The sequence below is a fragment of the Narcine bancroftii genome, chromosome 11 (genome assembly GCF_036971445.1).
Source record: "Narcine bancroftii isolate sNarBan1 chromosome 11, sNarBan1.hap1, whole genome shotgun sequence".
Classification (NCBI taxonomy): domain Eukaryota; kingdom Metazoa; phylum Chordata; class Chondrichthyes; order Torpediniformes; family Narcinidae; genus Narcine; species Narcine bancroftii.
The window spans coordinates 82,165,074-82,186,554 of record NC_091479.1 but is presented as its reverse complement, the minus strand read 5'-3'; the positions used below and the strand labels follow the sequence as shown (position 1 = coordinate 82,186,554).

General features: G+C 41.2%; 1 protein-coding gene across 2 annotated transcripts in view; it reads right to left on the bottom strand.

Annotated features, from left to right (window-relative positions):
- The window catches only part of cecr2 (CECR2 histone acetyl-lysine reader), a 119,131-nt gene extending 98,111 nt beyond the window's left edge, over positions 1-21,020 (bottom strand). For both annotated transcript variants that reach the window (XM_069903709.1, XM_069903710.1), the window contains exon 1: positions 20,833-21,020. In XM_069903709.1, coding sequence (XP_069759810.1) covers positions 20,833-20,973 — 141 coding nt within the window. In that variant the 5' untranslated portion in view covers positions 20,974-21,020. The remainder of the gene's footprint in view (positions 1-20,832) is intronic.
- Positions 21,021-21,481: the final 461 nt, after the last annotated feature.

Here is a 21,481-nt window from a genome sequence, read left to right as displayed (position 1 = left end):
CTTTTACAGGTGAACTCTGGAAAATGTACTGACTGGTGCATCATGGTCTTGCTTGTTAAAAGGACTCCGTAAGAATGAAAGAAGCTACAGAAAGTAGCACATGCAGTAAAGTTAATCACAGCTTCCAACCTACATTTACATGAGGCAATAAGGCATCCATCATAAAGGACCCCCATCATCCTTGACACAACCTCTTCTTGATGCTACTCTCCAAAGGCAGCACAGAAGCCTGAAAACTAGCATCCCTAGATTCAAGAGCTGTTCCCCACCCCAAACAGCCTGCAGGTTCTTGAACTTCCCCTTACTACTTACTCTAGCTCCAAAAATAAACCTGTCTGTACTAATGAAATGCCATTTTTTCCCTCTTCCACTAACAGTAACTGTGAATTGTTTTTAAAAAATACTATCTTTTATATTTATCAAATCTTCCCATTCATGGATAATGAATACTAGAGGTTTCTTTTTAAAAAGTACCTCTTTAGCTGCAATAAGAATTTTAGTGCAGATTATATTCTACTTGTGTATGACAAACTCTGAACTTAATTTGTTCACATTGTTCATGCAGATCCTTCCTTTGTTATTTGTCATTTAAATCTGAATATTCTGGTGCCGACACAAAAAAAAAATCAGATCTCATTACATGGCTCCAGTCTCAAATATGTTCCATGAAATTATCTCAATACACACAACTTTTCATTCAGAACCCAAATACTGAAGCGTTGTTAGCACAAATTGAAAATGCACATAGAAAATCAAGGTGTTGGAACAAATGGGTCCTCTTCAGCCTTGGGGAACTAGAACTAGTGGCGTACCCCAGAGATTACTTCCGACTCTTCAATTATTTATTGTTTATATTAATTACCTTGAAAAGGGAACAAAATGCAAACTTTCCGAGTTTGGAATGGAACAGGATTCTGCAATGGGATGCTATTAAAGTAAGTGATTGCTGAAAACATGGCAAATGGAACTTAAGGTGAGGAAATGAAAGGTTATGAAGTTCAGGAATAAAAAGGAATATTATCTAAATAGACTGACTACAAATAAATGAAGTTCACAACAATCTAGATGTTCTAGTGTACACATAGTTATGGAGGCAAACAGCTTTTTTTGCACAAGGTTTGGAGTTTTAGAATAAGGAACTTTTGTTGCAGTTGTACAATGTGTTAGTGAGCCCACACCCAAAATACTGTGCACTTTTGGTTCACTGATCTAAAAAATATACCAGCATTAAAGGTAGTCTAATAACAGTTTATCAAGCTATTTCCCAGGATGAGAGAGTTGTCTCATTAAGAGAGGCTAGACAATTTGGGTCCGTATGCCCTTAAGTGTGATTTTACTCAAGCCGACAAGACTTGAAGGAGGCTCGACAGGGCAGATGTGGAGATTGCTTCCCTTGTGGGAGAATTACGAACCGGGGAGATAGCAACAAAATTAAGGAGCTGGTCAGTTAAAAACTGAAGTATTTAAAGATATGTTCTCCCAAAGGCTAGTAAATCTCTGGAATTCTCTGCCCCAGAGGGTGGTGGAAGCCATATCATTAGGATATACTTAGATGGTAAATATTTAAAAAGGTAAAGGAATTGAAGGTTATGGAGAATTGGCACAGGACAGAAGTCAATTGTATTAAATGACAGGGTAGGCTTAACAGGCAATTTTCTTTTATTCTTGTCCTTAACATCCAAAGCTAGCAATTCTCCAAAATGAACACTTTTCATTTCTATGCTTTTAAACTTGAACATATAGATAATCTAATATTGCTTGTGTATACTCTGGTGCTCCTTTCACAGTGAACAGTTGCACCACATTACCCATGTGGCACACTGTTTACTTTGCTAAATGAAATTCTGAACAACTGCAGCTAACCAAGCATTCGTTCTCAGGAATAACATTTGGCAGAACAGAATAAAACATCAGCCTGCAGAATTCAATACCAGGTGTTAGCAATCATCAATGACAGTGTTCTGTGCCAGAAGCAAGAAAACCATCAAGCACTTCCAATTACAAGGTTTGGTCCCTGTTAATAGCAATGTAAAAAAATCAAAACCATTACAATCTCTTTGTGATCTTCAGAAAAGTTAGCAAAAAAGGCACAAACTACTGTTGTTAAACAAGTATATACAAAGAACAGTCCAGTTGGCAGTCTTCTTTGTTGAGCCCAGCAACATATCAAAGCTGATGAGTGCCACAAAGTAGACGGCATCGGCCTTCTGATGCGACTTCCACAAGGGATAGCAACAACATGAATGGTTCATATTATCATATTATCTCTGATTATCTGAAATCTGATTCTCCAAAATCCTCATTTATCCAAAAAATTTTTTGGGAGCCAAATTGACCTCACAGGTTAGAATGTTGATTATCCTTGTTTTTCCCCCGCCCCTCTCTTTCCATTTCTTCTTTACCTTCCCCATTGACTTTTCTCTCTAATTCCCTCTCAAACTGCATGCTACTGTCCAAAGAATCCCTTGTCCCGGCATCATCAAAGAGAACAGCCTTCCAGGCAGGAGCAGAACTCAGGCTCAGTGGTGTTCCCTCTCCTCCCTTTCCCTCCTATCCCCTTCCCTCCCTCCTCTGCACACCAGATGCTGACGCCGATTCCGAACTCTCCCCTACCCTCTCCTAGGCCTACATCCCCGGTGTGCATGTGCAGTAGGCCAAGGGGAGGATTCAGAGACAGGACTCTGCCGTTGGGAGCTCTGGTGTCTGGGAAGCCAGGAGCCCACCGGCTTGCTAGTGAGTGTTCCACCGGCTTGCTAGTGAGTGTTCCACCGGCTTGCTAGTGAGTGTTCCACCGGCTTGCTAGTGAGTGTTCCACCGGCTTGCTAGTGAGTGTTCCACCGGCTTGCTAGTGAGTGTTCCACCGGCTTGCTAGTGAGTGTTCCACCGGCTTGCTAGTGAGTGTTCCACCGGCTTGCTAGTGAGTGTTCCACCGGCTTGCTAGTGAGTGTTCCACCGGCTTGCTAGTGAGTGTTCCACCGGCTTGCTAGTGAGTGTTCCACCGGCTTGCTAGTGAGTGTTCCACCGGCTTGCTAGTGAGTGTTCCACCGGCTTGCTAGTGAGTGTTCCACCGGCTTGCTAGTGAGTGTTCCACCGGCTTGCTAGTGAGTGTTCCACCGGCTTGCTAGTGAGTGTTCCACCGGCTTGCTAGTGAGTGTTCCACCGGCTTGCTAGTGAGTGTTCCACCGGCTTGCTAGTGAGTGTTCCACCGGCTTGCTAGTGAGTGTTCCACCGGCTTGCTAGTGAGTGTTCCACCGGCTTGCTAGTGAGTGTTCCACCGGCTTGCTAGTGAGTGTTCCACCGGCTTGCTAGTGAGTGTTCCACCGGCTTGCTAGTGAGTGTTCCACCGGCTTGCTAGTGGGTGTTCCACCGGCTTGCTAGTGGGTGTTCCACCGGCTTGCTAGTGGGTGTTCCACCGGCTTGCTAGTGGGTGTTCCACCGGCTTGCTAGTGGGTGTTCCACCGGCTTGCTAGTGGGTGTTCCACCGGCTTGCTAGTGGGTGTTCCACCGGCTTGCTAGTGGGTGTTCCACCGGCTTGCTAGTGGGTGTTCCACCGGCTTGCTAGTGGGTGTTCCACCGGCTTGCTAGTGAGTGTTCCACCGGCTTGCTAGTGAGTGTTCCACTGGCTTGCTAGTGAGTGTTCCACTGGCTTGCTAGTGAGTGTTCCACTGGCTTGCTAGTGAGTGTTCCACTGGCTTGCTAGTGAGTGTTCCACTGGCCTGGCCTTAGCATCAGTGGGAGTTGGGAGATCTGGGTGATTGGTGGCGGTGAGCATTGTTTTGGTGAGAATTAAACATTATTTTTAAAGCTTAAAAAGCCTTCCCTTGTTGTTTGTTGTTTAAACATTGATACAAGTGATTTGCTGTTGCTTCTGGGCTGTTTTTTTTTAAATGACCAATTCTCCAAAAATGTTCATCTTATATAGGTCCGGTCCAAATCATTTCGGACAATCAGACTTCTATTGTACTTGCACAATGCAGAAACATCCCAACTGAAGATAATGCATTTACTAGTGCAGCAAATCCCTTTTTACAGCAGTTTAAAAGCTGGTCTTCTGATTTAATTTCTTCCATTCTCTTGTTATTCTAAATTTTTAAAATTTCATCTCTTTAAAATTGCTGATTTAAAAAAATCTTTTATTACTCTATTTCACAAGCACTTTCATCTAAATTTTCAGGCACATATGACCCCTGCTCTCTAATATTTCACCAGTAACTGCATGCATGTATTATTTAATTTTACTCCTTGAAAAATATTCTCAAAGCTCGTCCATCCTAAAATTTCATTACAGACATCCATCAGTGAAATGACCTGTAATACTTTTTGCTAACACTGTTATAAAAATTAAGGTAGTCTTGCTCATTGAACTACCATTAACACAGATCATTCTACCCAGAGTTTATATCAATTCTTTATAAAATAGCATTATCAGTCACATTCCTTTTGAAGGCTCTGATAGACTCCACTTCCCCAAGAGGCAGTGAATTTAAGTGAATCATGTGTGGGGGGGGAGGGGGAGTGGAGAAACCTCTGCAATATTTTGCTCCTCAGGGTGATATACATTCCCATTTGCCCTTAAACCATCTTCTAATGAATAGCATTTTTCCCTATCAACTGATCAACATGTCTAACAATAATCCTTTCAATTTCTTAAAAAATCTTCTCTGCAACTTTCCTGTAAACATTTGTTTTTAGTTAACCATTTCAGCATGTTGTACACTTAATTTCAAAACAAAAATAACTTTCTAATCACTTGTATTTTTCAATTTATTGATGACTTTTATTTTCTACTTCTTAACCTTTGATTTCTCAGAGCAGTAGGCACGAAAACCTTCAGGAAAAAAAGTAACAATTTCATTACCCACCTAGTGGCAAAAGTTTGGGAATTTTACATCGACAATCGGCTTTTCTTCCCCCACATCTCCCCAAATTAGCTTGCGTATATTCCAAAAAATACAACAAAAACATATCCATTTCTGTGAATGTCCATACCAGGTGCATTGTTCATTCTTGTGTGTTAGCAGTCTTAAAAAGGATGTGCTATTTAGAATTTTTTAATTATTGACTTTGCAAAAGGTTAAGAATCACATTTTATTACATTTGCTTGCTCGTGATTTTTTTTAAAGCAAATTTAAAATAGATTTGTTCAGTTTCAGAATTTCTTGCAGAAAGTTGGAGGATATTGCACTTGAAATTAACTTTACTGTTTCTCTTGAAATCAACTCAAAGTTCAAACTTCAGATTAATTGTCAGATGTCATACATGACATTTCATAAACCCAGAGATTTTTTTTTAACCTGCGGGCCAGGCAGAATTTCTACTTATCAGTAGTGCAAAACACTGTACTCAAAAGTTACGACCAAGAGAAAGATGTAAATAAACTGGCTGTACAATACAGAAAACGAATATTTAATAATGTGCAAATTAAAAATCCGTAAATGAGTCTCTGACTGAGTTTGTTGTTGAGGGGTCCAATGGTGGGTGGGGAGCAATTGTTCTTGAGTCTTGTGGCACCTATACCTTTTTCCTGATGGCAGCTGTGGTGTAGATCTTTGAAGATTGCTGCTGCTCTCCAGGGGCATCTTTCCATGTAGTTTTTCTCTGTGATGTACTTGGCTGTACTTGGCAGAATTTTCCACTCAGAGCTATTGGTGCCTCCATACCAGGCCATGGTGCAGCCGGTCAGCACATTTTCCACTACACATCTGTAGAGGTTAGCCTAGGTTTTCGATGTCATACCAAACCTCTGCAAACTCCTGAGGAGGTAGAGGTACGGAAGTGATTTCTTAACGATGACATTCGTGTATTAGAGAATCTTTCCTGAACCAGAGATAGTGACTCCCAAGAACCTAAATTTGCTCACCCTCTCCACCTCTGATCCATCAATGATCACTGGATCGTTCACTTCCAGTTTTCCCTTCATGAAGTCAACAATCAGCTCCTTAGTTTTGGTGACATTGAGTGCAAGGTTGTTGTTGGTACATCATTCGGCCAAATTTTCAATCTCCCTCCTGTATGATGACTCCACCCCTTTTTATACAACCCACTAGCCTTGTATCATGAGCAAATTCAAGGGTGGCCAACCTTTTAATTTAGACATACAGTATAGCAATAGGCCATTTCAGCCCACAAGTCCATACTGCCTAATTAACCTCCACCCCCGGTACGTACTCATGGGTTGAAATGGCCTGTTGCCATGCTGTATGTCTAAATTAAAAATTAAAAGCTGTCCACCTCTGCTGTAGATGGTGTTATTATGACCAAGCCACACAGAGCTGTGATGCGAGTAGAGCCGGGGGAGGGGGGAGGGGGGATGACGACAAAGAACGTAGACTTGTAGTGCTCCGGTACAATGGAGCCAATCCTCACTGAATGGGGTATGGAGGAGAGGAAATCTACGATCCAATGTTGAGTCCCAGGTCTTGGAGTCTACTGATTATTTTTATGGGGATGATCCTTAACTATAGTCGATAAAGAGCATCCTGATGCACGAGCTTTGCTGTCCAGGTGTCCCATGACATTGTATAGAGCCAGTGGAATGACACTTGTCATAGAGCTGTTGCTGCGATGAGCAAATGTGAACGGATCCATATCGCTGCTCAGACAGGAGCAGATGCACTTCAACACCAGGCTCTCAAAACAATCACTGTGGATGTACCACTAGTCATTAATCACTTAGGCAGGTTACCACACTCTTCTGCACAAGTGTAATCAATGTGAATCAAAACATTATTTTAAACTCTCCTCTTGGCTCAAGACACTTTCTTATATTAAATAACTGATTTGTGTAGTGAATGATAGAATCCTCAATCATTGTTGATCAGCTAATTTCATTTTACTTTTTGATACATCAAACAGCACCCCATCCCTGGCATTGCACAAGTACTATAATTCTGTATTGATAGCTTTTCCCCCTCACAATAATATCAATTGCTAGTTTTCCATCTTTTATTTCTTAAGTGAGCAGCCTTTGATTTGACTAGATATGAAACATTGCCAAGATTTATCCACTAATCTTCCCAGTCATACATAAATTTACATATTTATTCCCTGTCATATATTTTAAAAATAACAGGCAGTATCCATTCTGTCACAATAAATAAATTCATACTTTATTTAAGCTATGCTCCTCTGATTGTCCCTTCTGGTTACAGTGCAAGCTTCTAATCTTCCATTTTAATATTATTCCATCTTATCTAAATAAACCTAGAAGTGTGGTTGAAGCATTTTTCATGTTTGATTCAAACAGTTGCTAGTTTGTTTCCCAGAAATGGGATGAAATTTCCTAGATGGCTGTTATTGAGAACTGTACTCAAAAGTATGCCAATTGGCTAATACCCATGTCCAAATTTGAGGCCAATTTTATTAACATACAGGATAAAGTAACCAAGCAGAGCACAATAAGCATTTGAAATACAGTCAAATCAAGATATATCAAAGTGGCAAGGAAGTCTAAGCACACAGTGCATAGCTCACCTAACCGAGTTTCCCCTTGCCAGTTAGCTGGGATTAAGACCCACAATAATTGAAATACATCAGGCTAGATAAAAAGAGAAAAGAAATAAATACTGATAGGCTGAGAATGTATACAAAGGTAAAAATTATCTGGTATTATTTTTCTTCAGTGGATTTTCATTTATTTATAATAACCAATTTAAAAAATAACAAAAGTTTCTGAACCTTTAACAAAGATTTGGGTCGGATTTTAGGCAGGTTAACAACCTACATTAAAAGAATAGGAATGGCTAAAGTTTCCAAGCAGTGATCTGTGCTCAACTGCAGATCCACAATATGGTGCCAAACATCAAGGAAAAACAGAGCTTTATGACTTCCTGTGTTGATTACAATTCACCTTTTTTTTTAAAAAAAAAGGTTGCTTCAAAGACTCCCATGAAAATATAAGCAGTTTCAATGTCAGACAGGTGCCAAAAGCTAACTTAGTATTCAGCCCACTAACAGGTTCATTCACATTTCCATTGAACAAGGCTGCTACTGCTAACTCAAAGACTATTAACTTGACCAGACACCTTTTGGCTATACAATTGAACTGGAGGAACTTTAGGGAAGTGGCTCATCTCATTGTTACATCCTGAGCTTTCATCCTTTGTTTGAAATGTTAAAAAAGAGGCACAAACAAAAAAACAAAGTCAAAAGTGCTCAGCTCATTTCCTGCCAACAACGGCTGAAACAAGCAAGTCTGGAATCCTGCCAAATATCATACTGTTAAAACCAGCAATCAATCAGCTACTTTAACATTCCCTTGCTCTCAAAAGAATTCCACATTTTGGTCTCCTTTATTTCCATCCAACGTGCAAAGAAATATTTCCACATGGCAAATTGAAAAGCAAAGTGGGTCTACACAGTCCATGTCCAGTTGTCACACTGTCAAAGTTATAGATAAAGGAACAAAATAAAAAACTTTATTTTTTTTTCTTGTGGTGCTTTAATTTCGGGCCAGTTCAGAAGCGATTTTTCACCTATTACCACGTTTGGAAATTGTTTTCTTAGAATGTTTGCCATATTTGTCTGCAGAACATCATGCATATTCCGCATGTCACCCAAGTGACCTGGCCACTATTTCTTGTAATGTAAGAAATAAAGCTAATGATCTTCTTCAAATAAACATCAATCAATTGCTGTCGAGTGTTTTTTTTTCATTCTCCTCCTACATCAGCTCACAAAAACAATAGGTTTTATTTTAAAAACATCTTCCAGAACAGCTTGATGTAATGAAAAGTTTTTAAAAATAGTAAGATTGTTCCCTATATCTTTCCAAATACATTGGTTTCCCATATCCCTTCATTGCACCTTACTTTCCAAAAAAGAAAACCTCATCTTTTTATTTAATATTTTTGCACAATCCCATTGACAAAATGATTTGTATATTCATCTCTTCAATATATTTAGATTTTAAATGCATGCCTTATTATTATATTGATAAATTCAAAACAGTTAATACAAAATGCATTGTTCAATAAACAAGTAATAAAATGAGTTTACAGGCAATTGACTTGTAGAATTCAAGTATTTACACAATGTAAATTTGTTTACATAATACTCTTCTACAGAAGATACGTAAATGAAGACAAATTTGAAAATTATTCGTTCCATTTTAAGGACATTGCTGTTTTGAGACAATCTCTTGACTGCCAGAAAAGTGGCCAAAGTGCTTTTTAAAACTGGGATACACTTTTACGCTTGGTGCCTTTCTCTTATCAGTTTGTATTGTGGCTGGGAAGGCAGAAGCAAGTCATAGTTAATATCCAGGGACTGCCTGAGAAACTTACAAGATTAGAGAGGCGTTTCCTGTCATCAATGATCAGAAATATTAGCAAAACTGGTCTCTGCTGTTGGACTTTTCTAACTGCAGAGCATAACAAGAAGTTTGGCATTCTTAATGTGAAGGCTCAGGACTATGATTTGATTCTGCATTTGATATGCAGAAGTTAACATAACTAAAGAAGGTTCAACTCATGATTAAATAGCAGCCAAACAGGCACAATCATATCCTGACCATTTAGCAGTGCATGTACAATGAATGTAATCTGCATTATCAGCCGATTCTTATCAAGAACATTCATTTCTGTATTTTCATACAAGTCTTAAAAAAGGGTTCAGACTCAAAATATTGACTATTTCTACCCATGGATGCTGTCTGACCTGTTCACTTCCTCCAGCAATTATTCACCTGCATGAAATTTAAACTGCCAATTTTTGGTTATTTTTGTACAAAGGACACAAAATTCACTATAATAAAGTTAGGCTCATGAAATAATATCACAGCATGAGCAGATTTAACTGTAAAAATGTAATATAGAAACATGAAAGTCTGCAGACGCCATGGTTGAAGTAAAAATAATGCTCGAGAAATTCAGCAAGTCAAATAATGTACTTTATCTTCTTCTTCTTTGGCTTGGCTTCGCGGTCGAGGATTCATGGAGGGGGTAAATGTCCACGTCAGCTGCAGGCTCGATTGTGGCTGACAAGTCCGATGCGGGACAGGCAGACACAGTTGCAGCGGTTGCAGGGGAAAATTGGTTGGTTGGGGTTGGATGTTGGGTTTTTGCTCCTTTGTCTTTTGTCAGTGAGGTGGGCTCTGCGGTCTTCTTCAAAGGAGGTTGCTGCCCGCCGAACTGTGAGGCGCCAAGATGCACGGTTTGAGGCGATATCAGCCCACTGGCGGTGGTCAATGTGGCAGGCACATTATAGAGCAGAGATAAAGATACATAACCAATGTTTTGGGTTGTTATTGAGCTTGAGAGCAGCAAGGATTACAGATGGGGACCAGAGAGCAAAGGGGAACAACTTCAGGATAGGCATTCAGGTGCCTGCCTACATTTTGTCATTCCTTGAAGGGCTTAAGCCCGAAACTATGGTTATGTATCAAGAGGCCCTTTCATGCAATGAAAAGGCCCGACTGTAAAGGCTGAGATTCTCCACCTTTATGTCAGGAGACTTCTTGAATGCACTGTGGCTGGCTCCAAGGCACCAACTGCGATCCCTCAGGGAGAATGATAATCAGCAGAGCGCAGTGCTCCACCACCTCGTAAGAATGTAATGTCACTGTTGCAGCTGGTTATAGGCAGGTTGATATCGTTGCAGCAATGTCTTCAGCCTGAGATGCAGGAGTGTGGCATTAATGGCCTTACTGAGGGTGTGCTGGATCTCTGCCTGGATACCAAGACTGGCTGAAAACATCACAAGTGTCTGTCTTGCCTGCTCCGGGGCCACCGCGATCCACTATAGGGCTCTTTCCGCGTCGTCGTGTATGAATGACGTCAACTCGGCACCCATCGCTCCACCTCCATCAGCTCCGGAGGGTGCTACAAGGTGCTGTTTGACATGAATGCAACACAGCAGCAGCCTTTTAGGGCTGCTCCATTAAAGGCAAGTTCATGTTTTCCCTCCATGCTTATAATCGGATTCCAGGTGGAGGCCTGGCACGAAAGTACCTTTTATCTTTGCTCGATAAAGTACACTGTCTGACCTGCTCAGTTTCTCCAGCATGGTGTTTTTAAAAAAGCTTCAGATGCTGGAATTTTGAGCAGACACTTCTTTTGTCTGAAAAATTAATAAGTGCATCACCGATGTCTGCATGTAACAACAGCTCTCAATTTCCTATTACCAAGGCGAGCATTACACAAGTATTGATTATTACTATTATTTAAACTGATAGCTTATTATTGTCCACAAACAACTAACCAGCAAGTTTTTCTGTAAACTTTCTTAAATTGGTAGTAGTTTAATATTCAATTCACTTACATAAAAACTGCACAATGGTAAAGTTATTTTAGCCAGTGAAATTGTAAACAAACATCATGTTGACTTTGTTTATTCCATCATCATTACTAAGTTAATAAATTGATGACCATACCTTCCAGGCTCGAATACAAGTTTTAAGCTAAGGAGATGCATTCACCATGCCAGAGCAGCCATCCATGTTAACTTAAAAGGCTCCTGAGTTGCTTATGAGACTGCACTATATATAACACTTGCAGGATGAAACTCCACCTTTGAACAGATTTCAACTCAGTTAATTTGTGTTGTACTCAATAAAAGGAACACAAGGGGTATCATTTCACACAGTGTCAACACAACACCTCAGTGACTAACACAGTCATGACTAATCAACTACAAATCTGGCAAACCAAGCCATTAGAATATAGTCAATCACAATGTCCTGGCTGCAAAACTGAACTTCTCATTGTGTACAGATCGAACTAGAATAAGATGCATGTATTATTTCTGAAATAAAATTGCTCTGTTAAGAATAAAATACCCCATAAACAAATGTGCTAATATATTTGACAAAATGTTCTCCCATAATATGTTCTTTGCCACATTATGTCCTGCACTCTTGAGCATAGTCCTTTCTGAGCCCATCTGGATGTTCTGTTCACATTGGCACCTTTTCTTAAATGCAGCTGAATTCCAAAGAGAGGAATGGGAAAAGCAAAACAAACCTATTAAGTTTACTTACAAAGGCTTAATAGTTCTATTAGAATGTACAATGACTCAGTTAAATGATTCAAATCAGACCAAGAAGACTGATCCATGAAACTATGTTCTCTTTCAAATCTACAGAAAAACACCAAACCCACCACCCTTGCCCCCGCCCCCCCAAAAAGCTATTGCACTAACAGGTTCAAAGGATATTTTGCAGAAGTTGAATAATTATAAAGTTTTCTGCATCTTTTTACATTACTGCTTTGCAAATACAAGTTAACATCTCATAGCATTTCTCTTGTAAACAGAATCCTCTCAAATGTACAGTAATGTAAAAGTACAGACCTGCAATCCGTACATCTGTTCAATTGTGAGCACATTGTTTGCCATCTTCAGGTTTTCAGTAGAAATTGCTGCATGAATGCGGTCGCAGCAGTAGCCACTCTGGATCCAAGGACTGCTGTAACTAACAAGTAGATGAGCCATGCACAAACCTGGATTCGACAAGAATTTTCAGTGAAATGCAGTGAGACTGGAACTGCAATTTTTGTCGCCAAACAACAAGCAAGTTGCTGAGGCGAAGTCGCAAAGTTTGCAGCTTGACGGTCGTTTGGTGAGGCCTACTGAAGAGACCACATGTTGATGTGGCCTTGGCCTTCCAGTGGTGCCTGCTTTGATTGTCGTGTTAATGGTGGAATGTGGTGCAGACAGAGGTGGTGTATCGATACAACCAGTTCAGCAGAGCAGTCTTAGCCCCAAGAAATCCCGAAGGATGTGCTGGTCGTGGTGATGTTGACCTGAGGGGCAAGGCCTCATGGCATTCATATCGTCTGAGGTCAGGGAGGCTTTGAGGTGAACTGCTGCTTTGAGAAACTGACTTGGTTGGTAGCTAACCCTTTGAAGCTGGCACACGGTAACAACCAAGTCCTGCCGACGCAGTAAACCAGGCCCAAGATGGTTTTGTATCATCCAAATGGAATTGCAAGTGGACTTATTTGTGTTCACTGCTTGTTCTTTGAAGTCTAGTGTTTGTAGCACTGTTGTTCATTGCTGCAATCGGGAGGAACGGGTTAGGGTTTAAATAATTAAGTGTTCTAAGTTGGATAGTTTATGTAAAAAGTTGGCAGCACTGGTGTATTTTTGCTGCCTCTTGTCATTTAGTTACTAGTTTATTCCTAATTGTATGTTCAGTGCTTTAGATCAATGTGCATTGATTTAAATGTGCTATATAAATAAACTATTACTTGTGTATTACACTTACATTTGCATAAATAGATATAGCAGCATATAGTGTAGTAAAAATCCCCTTATTCCTGAATTCAAGCAACCAGCAAAAAAAATAAAATTGAAATGAATAAGAATAAAAAATTTAAATAGAAGTTTAAAATAGTAAAAATAAACATTTTCCAAAGCAACGCATGAATTCTTGGTGTAGATGGGAGCAAACATTCGGCCAGCAGAACACACCAGTCGTGCCGGAGCAACTCATTCAATAAAAGGTGGAATAAAGTTGTATTTGAATAAATAGCATCACCCAGAATGAAGAGCTGGCCAATGATGCTTGCTGTTGGGGCGACTCTCCCCAAGTGTCTCCCAATACCTGCCTAGGAAGAGTCTTCATCTTTATTAGTATATTAAGTATATTGGTAAGGCTTTATCTGTAAATTTGGGGGAGGGAGGATTAATTATGATGGTGGCAGTTAGTGCAGCAGCTAGTGCTAGCAACTAGGCTTCGAATTTTGTAAATTCTGGAATTACCCGATTAAAGTGAACTTTACAAAATTAAGGACTACAATATTGTTTCCCCCCCCCCCCCCCCCAAACAAAGTACTTTACATTTTGCACTCTCTTTTGTCTTTTAAACTATTTATTCTTAATGTTGGTTTATCAATTAGGCATTGTAAGAGTCAATCTCAGGCAACCAGAGGATTCTTACACCAGGCATCCACAATCTCGACATGTGCCAGATGCCAAGAGTTTAAACTGTATTTGGAAAACAAGTCTACCAAACAATGTTTCCTTAGTCCTGCGCAACACCCATGTCCCATGACCAAATGTTTTGCTTTTTTGGGGGGGGGTTCAAATGTTCTTCATAGCTCAGCTCTTCCAGCATTACAAACATGTTTTCTCATCCACTCCTTTCACACTCTGTTCCCAACACTTTCTCATTCCCACACAGATCTTCTATCTTGGCCTCATCCAATGCCAAGATGACACCAAATACAAACTTGAGGGCATAAACATATCCTTTTCCAGAGAAACACAGGAACTGCAAGGGGTGAATCTTGAGTGAACAAATAAAAGCTGGAGGGACTCAGCAGGTCAGGCTCCAAGAATGGTGACTGAGTATTTCTCTCTGGCCTGCAGTTTATCTTTAGTTATTCAACACACAGTCCCTTCCACCCCCCCCCCCCCCCAGTAACTTAAACCCAACAGCATGAACAGTGAACTTTTTTCAATTCACATAACCACCCCTATCCAACTCACTCAGTGCAATACCTGCTCCTGTACTCCCTTTTCTTTCAACACCTGTTCTCCTGGATTTCTTCACCTACTGTCACGCAGTCTCCAGAAGTACTGCCGGATGTTCAAATGCTAACTGCCTGGTGACACTCACAAGCGCTGAAGTCACTTGAATAAGCAGGTCAACCATTTTCCAATTCAAAGCAGCTGTGGATGCGACATAGGTATGTTTAAATGGGTTCCCTGACTACCTCCGAGGTAGGTCAGGGATCCAGTTGGTTTCCTATGGGATTGACTGGGTCGGACCCCTTCTAACTGCGGCATAACTGGGGCACTAACAGGGCAAATTGCCTGGTTAACCTCATTTTACACGGCAGTTTGAAAGGGCCTGCAGGGGCAGGATCCCCCTAAAATCACTGGGTTGTCGATTTAATGGTTCAATCACCCTGCAATTTAAAAGGTTCTTCCAGCACCTTTGCCCCAGTAATCGCACCCAGGTCCCAGGAGGGCTACCCAGGTGCAGCAATTTAAAAGAGGCTATTATACAAGTCCTTTTCACACTGGCCCTGAACCCAGTAATTAACCAGCAATTTACTGGGTTATTTGTTAGTGTGTACACTCCCAACCCAGTATGAGGGGGCCAAATAGATCTGGGAATTAACCGCCAAAGGAGGCAGTATCATTGCCAATCCAGTTAAACTCTACTCCAATGTGAACAGGCAACCCGGTATGCCTGGTCCCATTCTTCTTTGGCTTGGCTTCGCGGACGAAGATTTATGGAGGGGGTAAAAGTCCACGTCAGCTGCAGGCTCGATTGTGGCTGACAAGTCCGATGCGGGACAGGCAGACACGGTTGCAGCGGTTGCAGGAGAAAATTGGTTGGTTGGGGTTGGGTGTTGGGTTTTTCCTCCTTTGTCTTTTGTCAGTGAGGTGGGCTCTGCTGTCTTCTTCAAAGGAGGTTGCTGCCCGCCGAACTGTGAGGCGCCAAGATGCACGATTTGAGGCGATATCAGCCCACTGGCAGTGGTCAATGTGGCAGGCACCAAGAGATTTCTTTAGGCAGTCCTTGTACCGCTTCTTTGGTGCACCTCTGTCACAGTGGCCAGTGGAGAGCTCGCCATATAACACGATCTTGGGAAGGCGATGGTCCTCCATTCTGGAGACGTGACCCACCCAGCGCAGCTGGATCTTCAGCAGCGTGGACTCGATGCTGTCAGCCTCTGCCATCTCGAGTACTTCGATATTAGGGATGAAGTCGCTCCAATGAATTTTGAGGATGGAGCGGAGACAACGCTGGTGGAAGCGTTCTAGGAGCCGTAGGTGATGCCGGTAGAGGACCCATGATTCGGAGCCAAACAGGAGTGTGGGTATGACAACAGCTCTGTATACGCTAATCTTTGTGAGGTTTTTCAGTTGGTTATTTTTCCAGACTCTTGTGTAGTCTTCCAAAGGCGCTATTTGCCTTGGAGAGTCTGTTGTCTATCTCGTTGTCGATCCTTGCATCTGATGAAATGGTGCAGCCGAGATAGGTAAACTGGTTGACCGTTTTGAGTTTTGTGTGCCCGATGGAGATGTGGGGGGGCTGGTAGTCATGGTGGGGAGCTGGCTGATGGAGGACCTCCGTTTTCTTCAGGCTGACTTCCAGGCCAAACATTTTGGCAGTTTCCGCAAAACAGGACGTCAAGCACTGAAGAGCTGGCTCTGAATGGGCAACTAAAGCGGCATCGTCTGCAAAGAGTAGTTCACGGACAAGTTTCTCTTGTGTCTTGGTGTGAGCTTGCAGGCGCCTCAGATTGAAGAGACTGCCATCCGTGCAGTGCCGGATGTAAACAGCGTCTTCATTGTTGAGGTCTTTCATGGCTTGGTTCAGCATCATGCTGAAGAAGATTGAAAAGAGGGTTGGTGCGAGAACACAGCCTTGCTTCACGCCATTGTTAATGGAGAAGGGTTCAGAGAGCTCATTGCTGTATCTGACCCGACCTTGTTGGTTTTCGTGCAGTTGGATAATCATGTTGAGGAACTTTGGGGGGCATCCGATACGCTCTAGTATTTGCCAAAGCCCTTTCCTGGTCCCATTAGTGACACGCTAATGACGTTCTTGCATGCATGGAAGGTTCTTTAAGAGGCAGGGAATGGAAAGATCAAAAAAGTGAGATCACAGCAGAGAACTGTTACTAGCAGCATATGGAAAGAGTACAGAATAAGAACAACAAAGAACTTGTCGGAATGACTACAAACAGTCCACATGCTGTTCATCAAATTGAACTTTTGTGGTATGGCATAAAAAAAATCCTCAATTACTTCTAGCAGTTCTGATGGGGGTGGGTGGGAGAAAGGGTGCCAAGATACCATTTTTATGCTTGTTTGTTTCATTGCCAGTGCAAATTTCCCACACTCGTATGCGTTTTATTCCCGCTACTACTTTCCCATGTCCTCTATAAACTATGTGCATGTTATCCCCGTTACCATTTTCCCATGCCCATCTTTTGTAAATGACATCAACTATAAAACTTGCTTTTGAGACCCATCGAATCGGTTTTCTTACTTATAACACCCATACACTAACCCCCCCCCCCTTCATCTGCACCCAGAGAGTGAGGGCCTGGAGTGAAGTGTGGGTAATCTCCTAATAGAACAAAGCATTTTCAACCTGTGAGTATGTAATACATCAATCACTCAGGACATCACTGCTGAAGGTTGGGCTCCCTTTAGGTCCGTGATACTGGAATAGTAATGTGAAAGGGTGCATGGAACCAGTTTTCTTTGGTCCAGTGTGAATGGCCCTACGGTACTTCAAAACAGGTCATTCACATGCCAATTTTAGTGGGTTGCCAATGTGAAAAGGCCTAGTTCTATCCATGGATACTGCCTGACCCACTGAGCTTTTTTAGCGGCTCATTACTTGTTCTAGGTTCTAGCACTGAGTTTTCATGTTTCCCTTCATCATTATACATTTTGTTTTACAAACTGCAATTCACTTTACTATTCCGTAAACCACATCCTATTTTTAAAGCCAGCTTTCTTTGAGTGCTAACATTACAAAGTGCTTTCGGCCTTTGCTGATGACTTGGTTTCCATTTTCTCTCCCTCCTTGTGGTGAAGGAGTTCGTTGCCAGTTAAACTGTGCAGAAAGACAAGCTTAGACTGGCTACCCATCATGCAATGTACACTTGAATTCAAAGTAGCATGAAAAAAACAACATGCTACCATAAACAGCATGCCTGAAAGAATGTTTATTGAATAGAAGCCACATTTTAAAAATTACATCGATTTGTAAAAACTAAAAGCTTTCACTCTAATAAATGGAACCGATTCCTCTCTGCCTCAATACAATTGCTGTACACATTTTCTGATATCTTATGAAAGATCATACATTTCCAAATTAAAATCGGAATCTATAGATTAAGATTATGAATCAATTATTTACAATTAGATATTCAGACCGACTTCATGCTCTTTCCACATTATGTCAATGTACATTGAGCAAACGTTGGGCATTATCAAAAATAATTTTATTAAAGCAACATGGAAAAAAGGAGATTTGCATCAAGCATGATTTTAATTTTAGATATTTAGTGGCAGATATAAAAAAGGTAAATTTATTACAGAAATTAATTCATGAACAACGAAGATCTCCATTTTATATAGTTTCATATTCACTAATAATCTTGTCTGCCTAAAAATAAAGAAGGCAATGGTTTATCCTTGAAATAATATTTTTCCTTCTTTATGTTTTGAAGGATCATTTCTAATTGGATTAAAGTGAGCAAAGAAAAATTACTCTGCAAGTACTACGATTAAAAAGAAAAAAAGCTGGACCAAAAACTAAATAGTTCTCAATTTTCAGTTGGTAAAGATAGCACTAGAATAGAACAGTCCTTCACACTGCATTTCTCATCAAATTAATAGTTGCAAAATTGATAAAATGAGAATGCTTTAAACTCTCCTCCTACACTAACAGCCTTAAAACTTGTGTCATAGAAAACAATTCCTACAGTGATATTTTTAAACATCTTTTTGTATAGTTTAAAGCTTTGATACTTCTGCTGGAGTTAAACAATTATCCTTACTTTTCGAGTTGCTAAATAAATCACACTAGTTCCAGCTCAAGTACGATTCATAGCTTTTCCACCTATTTTTTTCTAAATGATACAATTTTCCAAACACCTCAAAAGATTTTGGTAAAGAGTCTTCACAGATCACACCAGAATCAGATATTATTTCTTCTTGACATTCAATCTCCATCTAAAACTAGAGAGATTGATTAGAATGCAATTATTGTATTGCAACTGAAATGAACACCCTCATCACAAACCAGAAACTCAATTTGGAGTCTCTGATCTTTATTTGTTGTGCTTATATTTGATAAAGTTTGCCAACGCCACCATTTGAAAAGAAATCCAACTATACTTCATATAGTCTGTAAAAACCTTATCAACAATTCGTCTTCTCTAAAGTACCATAAGTGCAAAATGAAGACAATATAAAGATTCCATTGTAAAGTGTGGTCATTAGCTGAATATGAAATAATTTACCCATGTGGCAACTGTACAGTACCATTATTTACACGTGACAAAATACTGAACGTGTGATGGAAAAAGCAATCAGGTTGGTTTCCAAATAACATCAGCGTTTAAAAAAAATACCCGTTAAGCTAATACTCGTGGATACGGGTAAACACGGTGGGGAGGGGGAAGAAACAACATGCGCATTAACGTCCACAAAAGATAATGCAAACTGACTACAATACAAAGTCGCTAACATATTCAAAATACATTTGCTACCAAGGACAGCAACATGGTTGAAAACTAAGCTGCGAGAAATCAGGAGGAGAATGCTTTAAAGCAATTTTACTTCCCTCCTCAACCTCAGCTATGCAAAACAATCGAAGTTTCACGAAAGACGGAGGTGCACAAGCGCCTTATTTGGGGAAAGCAAGGCAGATGAGAAAACAAACAAACCCGTGAATGGATTTCGATGGGAGGGGGAGGGGAAGGGCGGGAGGTTAAAAGGTAAGATGTCTTTAGAGATTAAAAATGAAAACTCGCCTCTCCATTTTCCGGATAGGCTGCATCTTCAACCATCAATTCATTTATTTTATTTTACATTGAAAGCACAGAACACAACAGGAATCGTATTGTCGTTGAAAAATCTTTAAAGTTGAGGGAAACAAGAACAACTTGTTGCATTTCAAACAAAAAAAACCAAACTTTAACATGATCAGCTGATGGCTGCCTGACACATCGTTAAAAAGCAAGGTAGCACAAGACAGCAGTTTGCTCCCGACTGCATTCAGCCAGAAGTGCGAGCTTTGTTTTGGAAAGCTGCAGAACACGCCTTACAGTAAACCTGCATTCGACGGCAAAAATCACTCCGACTCCGGACGCACTCCCTCGTCAATCCCTTGCGCTTCCCCCCTCCCAAATACAGAACAAAAAAAAACCCCACTCTGACTTCAAAATAAAATGATGGAAAACTTCTAAAATTCACAAACATTCGTTCCAAATTAAGCCTTTCAATTCCCTTCCCTCCAATGAAAAAAATAGTCACGGGGGGGGGGGGAGGAGGAGGGAAAAAAACACCGGGGTAAAAGATGAGAAATCGGAAAGAACAGCAGGAATGCATTGGTTTGATTTTACTTCATCCAAGGGATTTTCGGAATTGTTTTCCGATAGAGTTATTTAAAACCCCAAATGAAGAATCTTGAGGAAGACGCAACTTTCTTTAAAATCCTGAATACGAGACGCAGAACAAAATGCTGCCTGCAAGTTTTAAAGAGGTTACACTTGTATTCTTAAGCACAGGTAATGAGATGGAACGAATCGCTTCACCATTTAAAAAAAAAATCAAGTTATTAGTGAAAAAGCAGATTTTCCGAATTCAGGTGATATTTTGTTTGAAATGCCATTTTAAAAGTCGTGAGATGAATACATTTCCGGGGCTTTTCTACCCTATTTTAGCTTAAAAGGGCAAACTACTAACTTTGTCAGCAGCATGTGGTTCTCCTTTCGCCTAACAATGCCACTGCTGTGATGGATGTGTTCACTTCACCAAGCGCAGCACCACCTTATCGGGAAAGGCACGTTTCTTCTTCGGAAAGAAACACGTTATGTCCTCTCCCCTCCCAACAGAGAAACTTTAATAAACTTTCCACACCAAAAAAAAACCCCAGACACCTGGATTTTAAAAAGATTAGATTCAAGTCGGCACCATCCCATCGGTGGCCACAACCGGGCTCTTGTGGAACCACAATAGAATTCAGCTTGCGAAGCCAGATTGACATTTTGCGCCTGCAGTTACAAACTTTTATCTTCCTCTATATTGACAGGAGCTAAAGCCAACCATGTGCTTGGGGAGGGGGGGGGGGGGGGGGAGAGAGAGAGAGAGAGAGAAAGCGCCTCGGAGCTTAAAAGGGAAAAAGATTACCTCAATTTCGAAGTCGGGGAGCCCGAATGCGGTCCTGAATAATGAGCAAAAGTGTGCGATGGCGGGTACTTCCCACCAAGAACGGATTTCTTCCACCGAAACGGTCGAAGATGGACATTCCTCGGACATTTTAAATGGCATCAAATCCCTTTTCTTCACATGAGATAGTTTTCCTCGAACTTCTTTTCCTTGTGTGTCCCCCCCTTCCCGCTTTCCCCACCCCACCCCCCTCCTCCTCCCTCCTCCAGTTCTTTAATTACAAATGTGCTGGGTGTGAAGTGGCTGCCATGGCCGAGACTCCTTCCCTCGCTCCAGTCAGTGCAAGCGTGCGTGTGTAATAATGCAACAATCTCCTCGCCCCATCCTCACCAAGGAACAGATGGCCAAGCAACAACAAGAGAGCCCTCCAACCCCCCCTCAGCACGCTGGAGGGAGGCCACACCAAACTCCAGCACTGTTCACCCAGGCCATTCCTCCTTCAGAACCACTCTAACCCGTCGATCACAATCACAGCCCGGCTTCCACCGCCAACACCAGGCCCTCTGGGCGGACACGGAGCCGAGCCCACTCTCTCTGTATAATTGATATTTCCCGACAGCTGCTCTACTCTTGACCACCCGCCCCCCGTCCTCCTCCCCACCACATAATG